General features: G+C 56.2%; 1 protein-coding gene across 1 annotated transcript; it reads right to left on the bottom strand.

The window, feature by feature from the left end:
- Positions 1-14373: 14373 nt before the first annotated feature.
- IRX1 (iroquois homeobox 1) lies at positions 14374-19434 on the bottom strand. Its single transcript, XM_030856539.3, has 4 exons — positions 19033-19434; positions 15188-16211; positions 14762-14834; positions 14374-14468 (listed from the first exon to the last, which is right to left on the bottom strand). The coding sequence occupies exons 1-4, from the start codon at positions 19306-19308 to the stop codon at positions 14411-14413; spliced, it is 1431 nt and encodes a 476-aa protein (XP_030712399.1). The 5' UTR covers positions 19309-19434; the 3' UTR covers positions 14374-14410.
- Positions 19435-19751: the final 317 nt, after the last annotated feature.

The raw sequence follows: 19751 nt of genomic DNA, 5'->3' as shown, positions 1-19751 counted from the left end.
GCATGATTAACAATGAAAGTATGCTTTGTTCCCCTGCCTTCACATGGTCTCAATATTGGCGGTTATCATTTACTTGTATTTTTAAAATCAAACATTATCCTGCCCCACGTACAGATGCTGCCTCAGTGCCGTTGAGAGCTCGACCATACAGACAGCCGTTCATAACTCTCCAGATCTATGTGCTAAAAATAAGTGCCCTGGGGTATGTGCTTTTCCTTTGACTTAACCCAATTATGTACATATACTTACATACATTCCTATGTACACATAAATAACTGATGTTCTCCGCTGGCCCCTCTGGTTTCCAGCGCTGGGACGATTTTTCTTAGTGCCAACAGCCCCTGCTCGTAGCTGTCCGCCCCCAGACGCCCATTAATTGATTTGCAAACACAACTGTCGTGCAAAATGACTGTAGCTTTATTAAGCAACTGGATTTACAGGCAATAACATGATCAATATAACATTAATATAGCACATAATTAAATAAGATTTCCACAAGGTCCTGCCTGTATCCCGAAATATACAGAGGTTAATTGTTTTCACCGATGGCATTAACCAGAGGGATCTGAAACCAAACGTGGAAGAACAGAGTCCCCAGTTGTGCTTATTTTTGAAGCATGTCATCTGCTACAAAGAGGGGACAATCCCAAAATGCACAGGAATGCTGTATCTCCGTGAATTCCCGCAAGACCCCCTCCCAGGCCCTGGGGAACGGTACTCTCTCGCCGGTTAATGCTCTCTTGATGGACTAAGACGAGAAAGGCAAGTAACAAATTGCATTTAATGTGTGTTTCCTGTCCCCAGAGCAGAAACAAGGCCAACCACCACAGGCTCTTGGAAAGTTACCATAGAATGTGCCACATCTGCTGAAAACGGTAGGACTCAGTCGTCCTGGAAGGAAATCAGCCAGCATGGTCCCCCGAACCCTGTGCTGGTATTTCAAATGCAGGGACACCCCCAGCATGCTTCTGCCACGGGCCCAGAAAGCCAAATACTAGGGGGAGGACGCCACGAAGTGGGAGCGCTGTGCATGCACGGCCTGTGGACCATTCTAAAGATAAACGCTGTGACGAGGAAACGTCCTCGGGAAGGAGGTCCTTAACTCACCAACAGCACACACCTCTCCGCGAGCTCAACCTCCTAGCCCCCGGGCACCAGCGGGAACCGCCTGCCTCAGGGTTTCCTTTCAGTACGTTGCAACTGGCTGCTGGAACATTCCAATCCCTTCCTGGCCACCGACCCCCCCCCACCAAAATTAAGTGTTATTTAAGTAAAGTGGCTGAAGTCGCGGTAGCTCTTGAACATCCTTCTTAAGCCGTTCGGCGCAACGTACAACTCGATGTGATGAGGGGCGTAGAGGCATCATCGTCAGGGTCCACTTCTTACAGGGAAGGGTCGCTCTGCAGGGAGGCCCCCTCCCCTGAGAAGGTCTCAGTCCAGAGAAAGCGAGGCTGCTGAAGGCCAGGCCCAGGCTTCTCTTGCAGGAGGCAGCACATGGGACCCATGTAGATAGGAAGCCTGGGATCGATCCAGAAACCAAGTCATTGCTCTTAGCTGGTGAATTTCAGCAGGTTCCGGTAACTTCTCTTTGAGTGAGAACCTCCTAGAGTCTCGCTATTTTAGGGGAGTGGAGCCACTCCCATGCAAAGAGCACCAAGATCGTGTTGCCTGGATCCCTGGTGATGGGTGTAACAGCATCCTCGAGGCCGGGCCAGGAGGCGGGGTGCGGAGGCTGGGAGCCCAGACAAGCAGTCGTGCTGGCACCCTCCCAGCTGCAGCAAGGACCACCGGCCTGGCTATTCCAGAGTTCCGAGACAGAAGCCGAACCTGGGGTGAGCGTGCGAAGCCCTGTGGCCTGCACCCAGGTCCCCACGGCCCCTGCTCTCTGCCTCTGCATTCCCTCCTGCTTCTTCCCCTCAGCATCCTCCAGGACAAGGCTCAGGCTGGGCTCACACTGGCTGCTCTGGTCCCCTCACTGGAATCTCCTTCCTTCACTCCATCCACTTGTGGGTCCTTAGAAAGTTCACTTCACCTTGTGGGACCCATTCTTCTACCTGTAAATGGAGGTTTTTTGTGCCTGATAGAGTCCACGAGTCTATGAATATGGGACAAAGCAAGCTGGGGATGTGAAACGCTCTCCAGGTAAACACAGCTCCGCCCCAGCTGCTCGAGGTCAAGGAAGAGTTTCTGGGTTTCAGTGACTGTGCTGTTGGCAAGGCTGACCCTTCTCTCCTAATCTGCACCTTCCCCATGCCACCCCTCCACATGTGCACACACACACACACACACACAGAGGCACAGGCACACACACACGACATGCACACTTCATTTCCTGAGCTATAAACACACCTAAAATTGAGGTACCGTTTAGAAAGGTTGCTGGATCCCTCACATCACAGACTGTAAGTCACAGTCATGGGGGCGGGTGACAATCTCCAGGGTGGGCCGTATCATCACCTCCCCCTCCTGGGAACGGAGGGACTCAGGCCTCCAGCCTTCCTGCACCCCTCTGGCCCCGCCACGCCTTGAAACCAGTCGGCGGCCCTTCAGGGATGCCCTTCCTGGTGTGTAAGAGCCCCCGGAAGTTTGGGGAGACAGAGAGACGGGGAGTGGGGAGCAAGGAGGAGGAGGACAGGAGTTTTGCTCTTGGCGGAAGGCAGCCAGGAGATCCAGAGGACGGACTGCACCCAAATTCTTTAGAACCACGGACACCCTGGTTTACGCAGAACACAAATGGCTGTATTCATGGAAAACCAGTGTATGCTTCCCACCGTCAGAGTGTGGGAAATGGCATGCCAGCTTGTCCTATTTGGGCATAAAAAGACATTAAGAAAAAATAGCATCGCCTCCTGATGACAGAAGAATGACAACCAGATTCTAAAATACATTGGCTTTGGGATGGAGCGGCTCCGTCCCCAGGGGTGAGAGGAGCATCTGGGGGGTGACAGAGGTCCATGACGGAACGGGGAAGTTCTACCAGATGGCAGCACACCTCATGCGACAATTTCCAAAAGAGGGGCTCCCACAGCCCTAAAACCTCAGAGAGGCAGCCGCACCGCTGGCGGGTGGTCGGGAGGCAGGGAAGGAGCCTGGAAGCTTCTCCTGTTCTAGACTGTTCCCGCAGGCCAGGCATGGTGAGAACCCTGGGCTTCTGGGGCGATTCCTTACCCCAGTCCCCAGGCCCCTAAAATTAAGCAAAGAGTAAATCCCCCCTCACTGCATTGTCAGGGGATTAAATCTGTTACCACACGTGAACTACAAATTACAAACGCCTGGCAGCCAGCAATTGTTCACTAAATGTCAGGAATTATCGATTATCCTAATTCAGGCCCAAGATGACAATGTATCCGTGAGTTCTCATTTCAAACCCACCTCATCCTCTCGCTCTGCCTACGTATGTACATGTGGTTCATACACAGATGGGAGGGCACCCTGAAGGCAGCAAACAGCCCCTCAAGGCTGCGTGATGGGGAGACAGGTTCTAACGACCCCTAACATGGGTTGCTTTGACCATCACATGTAGCCGCAGCACCGATTCCTTGCTCACCAAAATGAAAGTTACGTTGACAAAATTCCATCCACCAGTGGACTGTCCAGAGAGCATCTTCCTGTACCTGAACCCTGCAGGATGGTCACCCCTAAGGGGTCAGTAGTGACAGCAGGCTGCCCTGATGTTTCCTCACTTCTCCTTCCAAGACAACATGTTCCTAACATGGGAAAGGCATTGTTTTGAGTCAGATACTCCCTGAGACATAGGAGCTGAAGACCTGAAGTGACCTACAGAGTGAGGGGCAAGGTGGTCGTGTAACTCTGGGAAGACAGACCCTTCTGCTGTCAGAGGGAAGAGACACTGCAGGATGGTTTTTAAAGCCCCAGAGGGATGCCTGCACATCAAAAGCTATTCAAAATGAGCAGTTGACTCTGATCATTGTAAATAGATCAGAAACATGTGCATTGACTCCATCCCCTTAAAATTATGGCTGGGTGTTCCCAAACGCACAGCATTTGAACACCTCAAACTTTCTAAAAATATTTGGGGTTCAAGGTAAGCTTTCTAAGGAAAACCAAAGCCACATGTTTTCTGATCCTTATACACTTAGCTTATCAAAATGATGTTTGTTGTTTAACAGATATTTGATGTCTGGGGAAGTTTGGGGTCTTTCTTATGGTTTAATTTTTTTTTTCCTTCTTAGAAATGGGAAGAAGTAATTGCCAAGAGAAAATAACTTTACTCCTTAAAGATGAGGCTGGTTTCAAACTTGGCTAAGAAATTCTTTCCTATCTTTATTTTTAAGCGTGGGCGAAGAGGGGAGGAAAAGCAAGGAGGCAAGTAGGTGCTGGGGATTCAAGGCTCTTTCCCTGGAACGGGTCCTGCACTTGGCTTCCTGGCCCTGAGGGTGGAGGCCAGCTGTGGGCAGCACCCAGCTCTGCCACGGAACTCAGATGGTGCTGCCCACAGTGCTTCATCACTCCTGGAACCAGAGGGGCTTCCAACAACAGCTTATCCTCAGCCTGGCTGCTCATCGGAGGAGAAGCTCTCACGCCTGCATCCTTTCAGCTACGTCCGGAGCAAGTGTCATCCACTTTTTGACTCTCAACTGCGTGAAGAGTAAAAAGAGAAAACACTGTGCACACGTAAAGCTTAATGACATGCATGGAGAATCAGCGACCCTGGAATGGAGGGGAGATCCTCGGGATGAAGGGTCAGGAGATGCTGCTGCCATTGCGTGACGAATACGGGACCCGCCATACACTTAAGTTCCCGCCATTAAAGGGGGACGGACAACATTGTATCATTTCCTTGTTTACTGTGGGGAGTTGACAAATGGCCCTGCCGGCCACGGATGCAGCAGGATGTCCGGGAAGATCTGCTGTCCCTGTGCAGCTTGGCACAGCCACAGACTGGTGCTTGTAGTGACTGGTGCGGCCCCCCAGGGCCTGTGCAGAGGCAGAGCTTGCACCACACGACGGCCTGGGGGTCCCAGCCCTCCAGAGAGCATGGACGACCCTCACCGCCAAGATGAATTTGTTTGGTTCTGCAGTGCTTAGAACCTTCCAGTCCCACACTCAGCTCAAGGGTTAATGAACCAGGAAGGGTGACACTCAGGCCCCTTGTCAGCTGATTCCTTAACAGGAAGGAATTCAATGCGTCCTGGGATCCACGGGGTGTTTCTCCAAGTGTGGGCTCCACCTGGGCTTCAGAATGACCCTGATTTAAAATGCAGAAGACCCGGCCCCCCACGCCTGCTGAAATGGGAATGGGGAAAGGGCTGCTGGGGAACATGCATTTTGAACACGTTTCCCTAAGGGTCCTGCTGCGTCGTTCTCTGTGGGAACAGGGTGAGAGGTATCCGGGAAAGAGGATGGAGGAAGGTAGGTTACCCAGCAGGAGACACGCGGTTCTGGATCTTCATCTCTCCTTATTTGTCTCTCAGCCTCTCTCTGTCTCTGCCTGTCTGTCTCTCTCACACACACCCCACCCTGGGCACCTTCTCTTGATCCCCCACTGCCTCTGCTCCCCGAGTTCACCCATCAGATCGTCGCACAGCCGCCGGGGCTTTATCTGGAAACCAGGAGGTGACGCCCCCCAGGCCTCGCCCCCTGTGTTCTCATGCAGAACAAGCAAGGGGTCCACGTGCCCCTCCTTCAGGGAGCCCACACCTACCTATAAGCATTTGCTGCCTGTGAGACCACTGTAAATCAGCGGGATGTGGGATTCCAAGAGTGACCACTAGCACCCTCCCATGGACAGGACCCCGCAGACCCCAGCTGAGAGGTTCTAGTGGTCATGATTCTTGCTGCCTCTGCAGAAGCACCTGCTGCGTCCACAGGAGCCCAGATCGATCTGTTCTTCTGTACCTGAAACGTATGTATTTTCCTGCCCAGTTCTCAATGTCTCATGATCTTTAGCATGACATCACATTCAGCATTCATTTCTGCTTTTGTTTTTACATAAATAAGGTGTAGTCTGCTGAGTTAGCTGAGGCTAAATGGACCAACTCCGTCCCAATACAGTGCTGAGCGCGATCCCAATACAGTGCTGAGCGCGATCCCAATACAGTGCTGAGCGCGATCCCAATACAGTGCTGAGCGCGGAAACCAGAGTCCTGACCTCACACGGCCTCAAAAAGGACGAATAGGAAAACGAAGCCCATGGAGCGCTTCTAGAAAAATCAAAGGGACGTGAGGAACTACACTTCCACCCTAGCCGTGGTGATCCATATAGACGCGCCAGCAACGGACAGTCCAGTGCCAAGAATAAAACACGCAAGTGACAAATTCTAATTCGGGGACAAATTAGCATAAAAATATATTTAAAATGTTCTAAGTTGGAGGACTCATTTGCAACTTCATCAGAATGTAGGGGGATCTAGTGGTCTGATGAAAAAGTATTTATTTACACCGGAGCCCAGGGAGCAGCGCAGAGAGCATATGAGAAAGATTTGTCCACATGGCTTAGTCACACGTGAAGTGCACACACATGCAAAAGCGGAGCACACATGAGGCCGACCCACCCAGAGCCACCTGAGGCCCCTTCAGGGTGGAGCCTGGAAGAGCGGCCCAGGCTCTCCCTGGCACCATTGTAACAGCGTCAAACCATGGACCTCAAACAGGGGCCCTGGTGTCAGGCTCGGGGCAGGGGATCAGCCACTCCATTAGGGCTTATGTTATTGTAAGATCTTTCAGCCAGAAACCAGCTGACATTCCAGCCACATGTCTGCCCAGAGATGGTTCCACTTAGGAGCAATACATACATCCATTCATATATAATCAAAAAAAAAAAAAAAAAAAAAAACTGTGAAAGAGAACAGGAAGGGAAACAATCTTACTAGAAACTTGAACTTTCCCTGCACATCTTCCCCTGAAACCCCATGTTTTCAATTATGCCATACTGAATCTATATTGATGCTAATATGTTTGCATTGCTGGCTTTCATTTTATTTTTTTTACAACTCACCACAGGACAGCAAAGTCAAAAATATACCATTCTGATCAACAGGACACATCTGCGGTGAATCCGCACAGAAGCAATTAATTTCCTGGTGGTATTTTTACACTGGGGGCCTGATGCAGGCCCCCATTATACAAACAAAAACTCCAGACAGCTCCTGCTGCCTGATAAAAAATAAATCAGATTGCAGAGGGCTGTTTGGCCCAGGACTGCTACAGGCTATGACTTGTAATGAGGCATCCCGACACTAATTATGAAGCTTATTAAAGACAATTGTCCAACTTGTTCTAAGTGTAACCTATAATCATACTAAAGAAGGCAGACCCCCAGAAGCAGCGGCCGGCCGCCCCCTCGCTCTGCAGAGTGGACTGCGCAGCATAGCCGGGGTTCGGATCGAATCACGGAAGCGGTAGGACTGTGTCTGGCAAATTGGTCAGGATAAATGTGTTGGAAGGGCAGGTGAAAATCACAACTGCTCAGCGGTAATTCACCCATCAGCGCCCCCCTGCCCTCAAACACCTGCCAGGGAAGGGTCCAGAGACCCTCCAAAGCAAACATCACCAGCACAGTATTTTACTATTACTTATTCTGAATCTTCTCTAAGGTTGCAAAAGCAATATTTCAATGTACTCTTTCAGGAGGGGAAGGGAGAAAAAAAAAGATTAATAAAGATGTTAGGAGGATGAACTGCTGTGAGATTTGGTTAATTATTCCCCACAGGACTGCCCCAGCAATCTGCTGACATTTAGCCCCGACCTTGCAAATCCTCAGTAAATATTAATATATCAACTCAAACAGGGACCGTGGTTTTCTTGGTTCACGGAGCTCGGAGAGATTTGCCACAGTGGGGAAAAATAATGTGCAGAACTGAGGAGACGCGCTGCTTTGATTCCACCTTCTGCTGCGCACATGAGCTGGGAACATCAACAAAATGACAATGCTGTTCCTTTGCCACAGCCGTAGAGCGACACTTCAGATGCCTTTGCTTCCCTTTGTACAGCCTGCTGGAATAATCCCAAAACCACAGTGGCAAGAGATTAGAAAGGAGGGAGAGGAGACTCGGGTAGAGGAGAAATCGCAGTTGATTATCTGCAAGACTGGAAATTTCAATAACGTGGAGGCCCGCCCTCTACTCCGATCCACTTCCCCAGAACCGTGGGCCCCGGACAAGGGCAGGGGAACGCACCCCTCCCAGGCTCTGGGACTCAGCCTCCCCCTCCCCCATTGCCGCCTGCTGCCCTCCTGGATCCAGGTCCACACAATCCCAGAAGCATATATCCGAGTATGGAAATGGCTGGTCTTGACTGAGGGTTTGCCAAAGGAGAGGGAAAAAAAAAAAAAAAAAATGGTGGTTGCTTTTGAAATTTTGCCCTACCTGTGCTAGCGGTGGTGGTATTTTTGGAGGTTTTCTTTCCCATGCCTCAAATTCAGATAGCTGTTATTGACACATCCTCTCATAAATATTTTGAAATTCCTAATGGTTGGATGTTTGCTGAGGGCCCAGGAGGCCTTCAAAGTTCCTGGGCGTAAGAAAGGGGCTTCCTGGGCCACATTTGGTATCAGATGTACTGTGCCGCAGAGTTAATGCGTGATTAATTTTATTCATAAAAATGTTAATCACTTCATTGTGAGATCTTTTTAACATTCACTGCAGCCAGCACCTTTTTAATTTCTCTTTCCCACCGTCTCACAGATGTATTTAATATTTTCAGACATTGCCGCAGCTACCCGAGGACCCGGCAATTAACCATACGTTTAAAATTCAGTAACAAGCAAAGCTACAGCAGCTACAAACAAGCAAACGGGAAAAGACACAGGGAGGAAAGACTGCAAGTGGCCAGCCCGCATGGCTCCCTCTGTCTGCAGTCGCCCCCTGACCTTCCCCGCCCTCCGGGCCACCCTCCCCGGAGTGCCTGAGCTCCGACCCCGCGGAGGAACTCGGACAGCATCTTCCCCGCTCGAAAGGGCAGTTTCAAGGAGAAGGAATTAAGAAAAAAATGTCCTTCGGTTTCAAGGATGTAAACCGTCTCGGGGTTATTGCCACCACTGCGCTCTGCCCCCGAGCCCCGGGATCCCGCGGACTGCGGACAGACAATGGGGACGGTGGGGCGGGAGTAGGTGGGTGCGCCGGCCCCCTGGTGCAGCCGGGCCATTGTGTCCCCGCATTCCGCCAGTGCTCAGTCCGCTGGGTAAATGGATTAAGGGGTCAGAGACACCCGCGGCGTCTGCAGAAACCGAACAGCGGCCCGCAGGAAGAGCTGCACTTGCGCCCAACCCGGGCCGGCGGGCGTGCTGGAGGGGGCGGGTAGGGCGTCCACCAGGCCTGAGCACCCCGAGGGCCCTCCCAGAGCCCCCACTGTGCTGCCCGCTCCCCTGCTGGGCTCAGGGCCACCGCCTTCTCTGACCTCCTACTGAAGACAGTTCCAGAATTTCCGACCACCCCAGGGGCCTCCCCAACCTGTGCTACCCGGGTGACTCGCATGGGCCCTGGGCCTTCTCCTCCACTGAAAACAAATGATAAGAAAGAAATGTTAAGGCTGCGTGATACAAAGATGAATGGATACATTGATAGTATCTATTGACACATTTTTCTCCACCTAAAAGAAACTTTTCTTTTCATCTGAAAAGAAATTAAATATTTTCATAAGCCTCTAAAAGCACTGTGGCCCCAGGCCCTGTGGTCCCTGTGCCACCGGGTCCCCTCTGTCCCCCCTGTGCTGCCCCAAGGGGGCCCATTTTCAGATGTCTGTACTGGGAGGGAGGGGTATGCATCCAGCTGCAGTAGCTGGGGCACAAAGGCAGCCAGCAGGCCCCGTGGGATGACCTTCTGAGGCCTCTCAGCTCGGAGCTATAATTAGGGCCACTGGCTCAGAGGGGCGCTGGGGCAGACCTGCAGGCTCTCTGTCCCCAGCAGAGCTGAGGGGGGGACGGCTGTGGAGCTTCTTACTCGGAGAGACCAGTCACCCCATGCCCCTGGGGGGACAGGCGCAGCCCAGGAAACCTTTCCTGGGGGCCCTGCTCCCTTCAGGCCAGTTCAGAGGACCCCTTGAGGCGGCTGGGCACTGTCACTACTCCTAGAGCGCACCCCTCTACCTCCTTGTTCTACCTCCTGGCCCACCCAACCCTGGATTCGCCACCCCAGGGCCAACCCTCCCCCGCTGACCCCCCCACCTGGAGCTGCATCCCCCAGTTGAGGCCAGAGAGATGAGACAGGAAGCTCCCCAGGGCCAGGCAAGTCGAGGGACCACAAGGCACAGGGCGCGTGCTCAGTGTCAGGTCCCCAAAGCTTCCTCTCTCCGGGCGCTGGGAGGAGGCCTGAGTGCCTGCCTGACTGACTCATGCCCCAGTGCTGGGCCCTGCAATGCGGCCCGGGCAGCCCAGGTGGGGAGCAGAGACAGCCGGAGGCTGGGCAGGCTTCCCAAGCCCCTACGGCCTGTGTACCCCAAACCTGTGCCAAGCCACCCCCCACCAGCAACCCCCTCTGGCCTTAGCTTCCTTCCCTCCTTTCTGACCTCCAACTTGAATGCCCCAGGGGCAAAATCCCATTCCCATGGCACACTTCCCGCACCACGTTCAGGACAGTGCTCTGGGCTCCAATCTCGCTATAAACCCGGGCAGCCAGCCGGCAGCCTCCGCCCCAGCCTGACCCTGCCTCGGCCACCGGCAACCCCGGGCCTGCCGGCACCGTCAGGAAACCCCAGGGCTGGAGGGCCAGAAAGAGGCCTCGGCTCAGGAGACGGGTTCGGGCAGAGGGGCCAGGGCCCTGCCAGGGCCTCCACTACAGGAAAGAGGACCGGCGCCCAGACTGGGGCATCACCGCCATGGGTGTGCGCCCACCCTGACCTCTCGCTCTCCTCTCCCCCTCCCTCCCTCTCCTCCGGCTTCCTAGCTCCCCGGCAGCCCCATCTACAAGGACGACTGAAACTTTATAGGACATGATTCATCGGGTGGCAGCCCTTCGGAGTCACGGCGAGTATTACATTAATCAGTGTCAGGCCACTAAAACCGAGATATGAATATGAATTCTCCATATTGCAGGCGAGATAAATGTGCTGGTGATTATAATTGATCGGGGGAGGGAGGGAAGGAGGGTGGGAGCAGTGAGGTTTCGGAGACCAGCGGGTCACCGATTGGGATGGGGCCCGCACCCACCCCCCAAGTCCTCAGACCAGCAATGTCTGAGGGGAGATGCTGGTCTAGAAAAACCACACCTGGATCATCTCCCCGTCACCTCTGCCAGCCTGAGCTGGAGCAGAGAGGTCTCCAAATCGGGTTTCCTCTTTACCCTCTCCCCAAAAATAAGACCTAATAAAGACAGAAGTCTGCTGTCCTGGACACGGGGTACCCTTTCTATGGGAACCTGGTCCCTGAGGAGGAGGGAGGCCAAGTTGCCAGCATTAATCCAGTGGACATCCCTCACCCTTACCCATTTTCAGGTTTAGTCTCCTCCTTACAGGGCTACTGCCACCCTCTGAAATTGTGCTGGGTACCGGTAGGGGAAGGTGGGAGAGGGCACCTCTGTTCACACAGAAAGTACCAGAAGAACTTCCACTTTGGCTTTAAAGAGAAGGGGGTTTCTCTGTGCACTCCCAGATATTTCAGGTGCTGAAACACTGGGCTCATCAGGACCTCCCCGTGGGGTATCGCACACCCCTAGGCGTGCACACCCTTAGGTGGCTGCAGTGGTTGGGAAAGATATAAACAAACAGCACACAAAGGACACAAATGCTTTTCAATGCTCAATTAAAAATTCATGTCTAGCTCTTCAATGGAGGAAAATTATTCTGAGGCTGGCAATCTGATTTCTTTGCAGTGAAGCTTTGGTCCCCAGGAGGGGGGCACGGACCCTTCACGACTTCTAGGCCACAGGGTTCTGAGGCCTCAGACCCCCCCTGGTGGCTCAGCCACCTGGGCGGCAGCATCCAGGGGTCCCAAATGTATTGGATAGAAAGAAAGAATGGAAATATGGGTTGAAAGCAGAAACACCTGCATGGACCATCCTATTTGATTCTGGGGTTTAGGAGTAAAGACAGTGGAACTGGGCCAGGGGCAGAGGACTCCATAGCCCACCTGAATCCCACCTGCTGCTTCCGGCAGTAGCTCAGAAGGGGTTTCCCCGCACGTTTTGTCCGCCAGAGCAGCTTGTCTGTGGGCCAAAAACGCACTTCCTCATCAGAGGAGCAGAGCACTGCTCCTCTAAGATCTAGCAGCACGCACTCGCCCAAGAACACAGGAGGCGTCGGGTCCCAGAGGTCAGGGTGGGACCCAAGGTTCTGTTCCAGAGCTCTGCAATGGGGAGCGGAGGGCCGCACTGTCCCCTGCAGTCCTAGCATCGAGGGCAGGCCAGAAGCTCCTCTCTGACTCGGCAAGGGACCCTGGGGACAACGTGGACACCCGGAGTGGAGCCTGGTTCTAGCCCTTCTCCCCAAACGCCAGCAGCCTACACAGTAGGCCCAGCAACACACACTCCCGATTTCAAACAAGTGGGTGGCACTCTAGAACACAGAGGAAGCCCCTCCAACATAATTCGAGGCTCGCGTCCACAGCACCCCCAAAGCCAAGGACCCCCAGATTTGGGGCCCTACCCCAGGAGCGAGATTGACGCCTCCACCAGGGCCCTATTCCGCTTGAGGCCCATAGAGGGCGCCTCGAGCACGTCCGTTCGGACTGGAAGCGGCTCCACCGCGGCCGCCGCCCGCCAGCCGGCCCTCGGCTCGGCTCCGCGGCCCGGCTCTCCAGCGGCTCCACGCTCCGCACCCGCGCGCCCCGACGTGCCGTCGGGCCACGCTTGCCGCGGCCGCCCCTTCGCACTTCCTCCCGCCTCTGGGGCGGCAAGCGGGGACCTTTTCCTCTAGACCGATGGCGGCGGGGGGAGGCGCTGGAGAAGGACGCGGGCGCGGGGGGCGGCGGTCCGGTGGGTGGCGCCCGCTGGTTCTGGGCACGAGCGCCCCTTTCCTCGCCGCAGAGGAGCCAGGGGCAGCCGGCCGCGCCTGGCTTTCTCCTCCCGCAGCCGCGTCCCTCGCCGCCGCGAGCGGCCCCGGGACAGCGGGTCCCGAGGGTCTCGAGGGCGAATCTGGGGCTCGGGGTGGGGGAGGTCCTGTCCGACCCCGGGGACTCGGCCGCCTCCCCACTGGGCCGGGTACCTCCGCAGCCCCCATCCTCACTGGCAGTTTTAGAAAGCCTGCTTTCGCGGTGTTCACCAATTCAAGGGTCCTGCACCCTCTGGAAGTGCAGGCTGCGCATCCAGCTCCGCACGCCCCACGGCCCTCAGTCCTGACCAGTGCCGTTCCCGAGGCTCCGGGCCGGCTCCTTCTGCATTGTTTCCTACCATCACTCCAGCTACCTCCCAGCCCAGCGGCCATTTGGGCGTTACTGGCTCCTCGGCTCGCTCGCTGGGTGCGCCCAGTGCAGGGCGCATGAGTTTAAAGGGGCGTCCCTGGGAGACCGAAGCCCGCTCCCCTCTTTGTCACCCCCACACACTACTGCAGCCCCGTTGCTCACACACCCAGAGAACCACAGAGCTGCATCCCTGGCAGGAGAGTTAAAAGAAAAAAAATTCCAATTTCTCCATGAGTGATTTAGCCAAATAACTAAAAAATACACTGAAAGCAAAATTTCATACTCCATTATGTCCTCATTCTACCTATGAAACGCCCCGACGCCACGATGCACCGCTGAGACAACTGGTTATAAACTGATTTCAAATACGAAGTCCTCCTTTGGGGAGAGGATTGGAAATTCTTTTCACTTTTCCCCCATCGTTGCCCACTTCAAAAGATCGTTTTATAAACTGCCTAAAATCAAACTCATTTATGTCTTGAGAAGGGCGTGTCCAGATAACTGTGTAAGAGTTGGAAAGAACTGAACTGCCAACAAGGACTGCCCTGGTGACATTAACAAACGCAACACCGATCAGGAGACTGAGAAGCACCCGCCTTTGGGGTGGAAACTCCCCCGGAGCTTCTTTCCGCAGCCACAGGCACTAGAGCCCTGCCACGATGCCAGGATTCCTGATTCCAGAATTGAGGACGTCCCCAGCGACACCCAGCCACACACAGCAGCAGGAGCAGTGGCCATCATTTCATTTAGTTTATTAGACAAAAATATATGATTTAGACAGGTTCGCTGACGCGCTATTTACAATCTGAAATCACTCTATATACAGAAGGAAAAAAAAAAAAAAAAGAAAGACAGAAGCACATGGGGGCATTTACCGAACTGTAATCGCCCAGAGCACGGTGACGGCCCCCCGGGGCGGCGGGCAGAGGCCGGGCTGCCTGGACGCGAGCTCGGGCCGGACGAGCCCCTTTCTGCAGAAAGCGATGGATGGGAGTCCTTGACTTCGTTGCCAGATTTGCCCTTTACACCAGTTTGAAATATTTGTCTTGATTCCTCCCTCACCCCCTCCCTCCCGAACTTCTCCCCCCTCCCCCCGCAAAAGTAAAAGAAGACCCTGGATCAGGCTGATGGGAGGGCTGCTAGGATCCTCGGCGTCCCCTCCTGCGGGGCCAGCGAGCTGCAGGGGAAACACAGCAAGACAAGAAGAACACAGCGCTGTCAGTGGATGGAAGCTGGGACCCAGCATGGCCGGTGCTGCCAGCCAAGCGCCTGGGGGGCGGCGTGACCTGCCCCCGCGAGGCTCCCGGCTCGGGAGAAACCGGGGCGGACTATGCTGGCCCGGGCGCCCGGCTGGTGGACAGCGCCCCATCCACGCTAACTACGCGACCCCTCTGCCGCCTGCCACTGCTCAGCCTCCGGCCCCCGAATCCCCCTCGCCCCTACCCAGAGGTAAACACCAACGGCACTCACTTGTCGCGCACGGGCTGGAAGGGCGACTTTAACTGCTGTGCCGGCGAGTCCGGCCTGGGGATGAGGTCTCTCTCTGCGAGGGAGGGGAAGAGGCAGAGCGTTAGGGCCCAGAGACAGTGGGGGGAAGGGGTGCCGCAGAGGGGCACAGGCCTCCTCCCCCCCCACCCCGCCCCGTTCCTGGGAAGTGTCTCCAGGGAAACCTCCCTGCCTCCCCCGGGACAGGCCAGCGGGTAGAGCTCAGCTTTCTCGGGAGAGCCGGAGGGCCGTGGCCTCTCTCCTTGAATTCAGGCAGGGATTACTGCTCAACCCCGAGCTCAGCGGTCACCGCCTCTCACCCTCCGGGGCCAGAGCTCCCCTCCATCCCCAGCATCGCCCGGGCTCCGGATTACTGGCCTGGGGCAGGGCGGACGTCCCGGGGCGCTGTACCTGGGAGCGAGGGGCTGCTGCGGGACGAGGCCTTGTCGCTGTGGAGCACCCCCGCGGCCACGGTGACGGGTGGCTGCGGCGGCGGCGGCGGCGCGGACAGGTGCGGGCCGTGGGGCGCGCCAACGCCCAGGAAGGAGCGCACGTTGAGCAGCGAGCCCTGCGTGAGGAACGCGCCGTTGGTCCAGTTGGAGAACTTGCCGATGTGGCAGGTGTACAGTCCGTGGCTGGGCAGGAAGGCCGGGTGTTGCAGCGGCGCGCCCGCGGGGGGCCCGTGCGCGCCCGCATGGCCGGCGGGAGGCGGAGAGGCCTTGGGCGCACCGTCGGGGCTGGTGGCCGTCTCGGCCAGCGACCAGATCTTGGGCTTGCTGTGCGGCGCGCCCTGCAGGCCGCCCGCCGCGGCGCCCGGACTCAGCAGGCGCGTGCTGCCAGGCTCCGGGACCTCCTTGGCCAGGCCCAGGGGGGAGTCTTGGGGCTTGAACGTGTCGGCGGCCGCCAGCGGCGAGCCCTGGTCCCGGGCGAGGGCGGCAGGCGCGGCGGGCGCGCGCGGCGCCTCGGCTTTGTCCTCGTCATCCTCGTTGCTCTGGTCGCCGTCGTGCTCGTCGATCTTGTCGATGTCGATGCTCTCCAGGTCGATCTCCTCGTCGTCCTCGGCCTTCTCAGGGTCCCCCTCGGTATCGCTTCCGAAGAGAGTGCCGTCCTCCTGGTCCTTGCTGCGCGCGCCCCACGTCACCTTGTTCTCCTTCTTGAGGCGCCGGCGCGCGTTGGCGAACCAGGTGGAGACCTGCGTGAGGGTCATCTTGGTGATGATGGCCAGCATGATCTTCTCGCCCTTGGTGGGGTAGGGGTTCTTGCGGTGCTCGTTGAGCCAGGCCTTGAGGGTGCTCGTGCTCTCGCGCGTGGCGTTCTTGGGCCGCCCAGGATCCCCGTACTGGAACTGCCCGTAGGGGTAATAGGCCGGCGCCGTGTGGGCGGCGAAGGTGGCGGGGTGCACCCCGGGGTTGTCCTTGAGCTCATACTGTGAACCCTGCAGCCACAAGGCCCAGCGAGAGAGTAGAGAGAAAGCAGGGGGAAGAGAGAGAGAGAGAGAGAGAGAGAGAGATGAGTCCCCCAAACTGGGAAAGTGGGAGGCAGACGCTCCCGCCGGCTCCAGAATGGGAAGCCTAGTCCTAATGCACCACCCGGGTTGGAAGAGGGGGTCAGACCAGAAGCTGCCTCCAGAAACTGCCCTTCCACCCAGCATGGAGGTATTTTTGTCACTCAAGAAAAGTTGCAGAATCCTAGAATCTCTAGAAGACCACAGCGGGAGCCGCAGCCCCTAGGATTTCCCTAGGCCGCCCGCAGGGCTCCCAGCCCCACCTCCCAAAACAACTCCAGAAGCCCGGGTGTCCAAGTTTATCTCACACTCGCTAGAGGGGAAAACCTTTTAACCAGGCTGATAAAACAGTTTCTCCAAACGTAGAGAACCAAGAGCCCAGGCCCCCTCCCTTTGACCCTGAGGGGGTCAAACAAAATAAACCATCCTGAGTTTTCTGAGACTCCAAATCCACCAGCAATTTAAAATGAAAGCACACTCCTTTTAGCTCCCAAATTAACCTGCATAGAATGGCTCGCCCGCCCCGCACTTAAAGGTCTACTGTGGGTGACAGGTAATTTAAAATTTTAATCCTGGCCATCACCGACAACAATAACAAAAACACCATTTGTTTTTTTTAAATACAAAAAGAGGGTTTATCCGGTAAAACATTAACGGGAGGGCCCTGAGCACCAACCGCGCGGAGCAGAACTGTTTCCTAGGCCTCTGCTCCGAGACTTTATCTCTCAAGTTTGACTTTGATCAGGAGCAAGTAAGCACAGACTGTTTGCAAGGCATTTAGAGGCCGTGATTTATTTGCAATCAATATTCTTTTTATCATCGGTAGTAAAACACAGCAAGTCAAATTATCCCATCAGGTTTTTTGGTAAATAACATTTTATCTTTCTAACAACCTCATTAGGCCTCATTATTACCATAAATTGCCCAGACAGACATTCACTCACAATTTTATCTTTTGGACTTCCAAATCCCCAACCGTAAAGGCTTGGAAACCTAGACCTAGAATTTGGGTTTGGATTTAGGCTTCCTTTCCAGGAAGCATCAAGAGACCAGGAGGAAACACATGCACACGTATATCTACCTTTGGGGGCGGGGTGGTTGGATTTCTATATAGTTTCCCCTCCGTAAAAGAGAAAAAAAAACAAGCATCTCCCTTCCCAACCTCACTACAATGGGAGCAGATCCTCACCATAGAGGCCCCCCTCCCCTACAAACGCACGCGGGTTTCCCAACTGGCACACATCTGTATTCAAAATTTCTGTAAAAAATTATAATCCTCCATGTAAAAATTGTCGAGTTGTTGTGTTAGCAGAGAGGGGAACCGGGACTCTGGAGAAAGTTGCAAAAAGCAGAAGATTTCTTTGACTAATTAGTTCGGTGGTCGAGGCCCAGAGACAAGGTTTCTTCGGCCAGATTTCGTTTTTGCCTAATCTTTGCAAAATGTACTTTGCACTTTTCTAATTATTTTCGTTGTAACTGTAAGGAAGACATTTCGGCCTCGTCTCTGCTGGGAATTATTTTTGAAAGGATACCTTGTAAATCTCTCAACGCTTCCCCCTGCATCCCAGCCGCCAGAACAAAATGGGAGCTGATCTTTTTTGATAGCAACCGATCTGAAAGGCAGCTGGGGCCGCTTTCAGAGAAATAGGCTTTCTTTTCAAAACTACAAGAAAAGTTACAGGAAAACACACCGGCCGCTTTGCTCCTTTACTATTGTCGGGTATGTATTTCCTGCCTCTTCTTCGTGGAGTGGGGAGACGTGGCGGGGGTGTATGGGTGGGCGGGGGGGGGTCCTCGCAAATTGCGTGACCCCGCGGGCAGCAGTGCAGGAGGGGTCTGCCTCCCCGACCCGCGCGCCCGGCGAGCCATTCCCAGCAGCCCGAAGTTTAAGGCAGACTTTGCAGTCAGACCTAGGAAAATGGACCCTTTAGATCAACGGCCCCGCGGAGCATGAAATTTGCAGCCCCCGACTCCTCCATGTGACACCCACTGGGGCAGGAGCCTAAGAGGACAGCATTTATTTTAAGCCCAGGGACACCGCTCTCTTCAATCCTCCATTATGCAACGCAGGAAGAAAAGTGCTTTTCTTTCGGTGCAAATGAAATGAAAACTTTGGCAACTTACGAAAGTCAAAGCAAACACCATTTCAGACGCCAACAATCCTTTCGCCTTCATTTTTTGTTTAATTTCAAATTTGCGCTCAAGCCTCTAAGAGACCCCTCGGCCTGTCGGATCTCCATTGTTAGGTTTATTTTGACCTCCTCTACTACGCTTTAAAAGGTTCAGATACAACTGCAAGAGCCCTGCCAAAGAGGGAGAAAATCGAGTCTCCCTGGCTCAGCCCAAACGCTGAAATATGGTCGCGCCAGCGGGGCCCGCGGGCCGGGAAGGGGCGTCCGGGTAAACCGGGCCGAGCCGCCCCGCCGCCACCGAGCCAGTGGCGCCGGGCGAGATTGGCCCCGACCTCCAGCGCCGGCCGCGCGCCCCGGGCCTGCTCCCGCGGCCTGCCGACTCCCAGCAAGACCCCCTGCGCAGCCCGAGCCTCCCACCTCCCGGCTTCCCGGGGCGCGTGGCGGGGCCGCTCCCGGCCGGCCTCTTCGAGCGCCCGCGGCCAACACCTCCTCGGCCCCGCCGGCAGGGCCGATCCGGCGCCCGCTCTCGCCTCCCGCGCCCCGAGCTGCCCCGGGACCCGGGACCCGGGCCCCGGGCCCCGGGCCGCGTGCTGGGCGCCGAGCAGGCCAGGCTCACTCACCATCTGCGAGAAGAGGCTGAGGTCCGCGGCGTAGGGCAGGAAGGCGCTGTAGTTGGGCGCGCCCGCGTACGGGCCGGCCGCCGCGTACATGCCCAGCACCGAGGTGACGGCGGCCGCGCCCGCGCCCGCGCCCAGCTCCGCCGCCCCGGGCCGGCCCGACGAGGCGGCGGCGGCCGCCGCGGCAGCCGCGGCCAGCACTCCCGGGCGCTCGCCGCCGTAGGCGCCGGGCCCCGCGGGGCTCAGGTACTGCGGGTAGCCCAGCTGCGGGAAGGACATGTCCGCGGACTCGGTGGCGGCGGCGGTGGCGGCGGCGGGCAAGTATTAAAGGGTGGAGGGGAGGGGGGAAGCGCAGGGGGCGGGGGAGGCGCGGTTTGGGGAGCGGGCCGCCGGCCGGGCGCGCTCGGGCCGGCCCGGAGGCGGGGGCCGGTGGCTGCTCCTCGGCCGGGTGCTCGCTGGCGCCCGGCTCCCGCCTGCGCCCGGATCCGCGATCGCGCGCCGACTGCGGCGGCCGCCCTCCGCTCGGCGGCGGGGCTTTCAGACACAATTTGAAGTTGATGCTTTGATTGGCATCCCCTTGAGCGCTGGCCCCGCCCCCGGCTCCCCTCCTGCCCCCTCCCTGCCTCCCGCCCGCCCTCGCCGGCTGCTCCCGCCCCTCCCGGCGAGCACGTGGTGCCCAGCGCCGGCCGGGCCACCTCCTCCCGCGGTGGCCGCGCGAGCGG

This window comes from Globicephala melas, chromosome 3 (genome assembly GCF_963455315.2).
Source record: "Globicephala melas chromosome 3, mGloMel1.2, whole genome shotgun sequence".
Taxonomy (NCBI): Eukaryota; Metazoa; Chordata; class Mammalia; order Artiodactyla; family Delphinidae; genus Globicephala; species Globicephala melas.
Note: the sequence above shows the minus strand (reverse complement) of the source record. Positions and strands in the feature narration are given on the sequence as shown.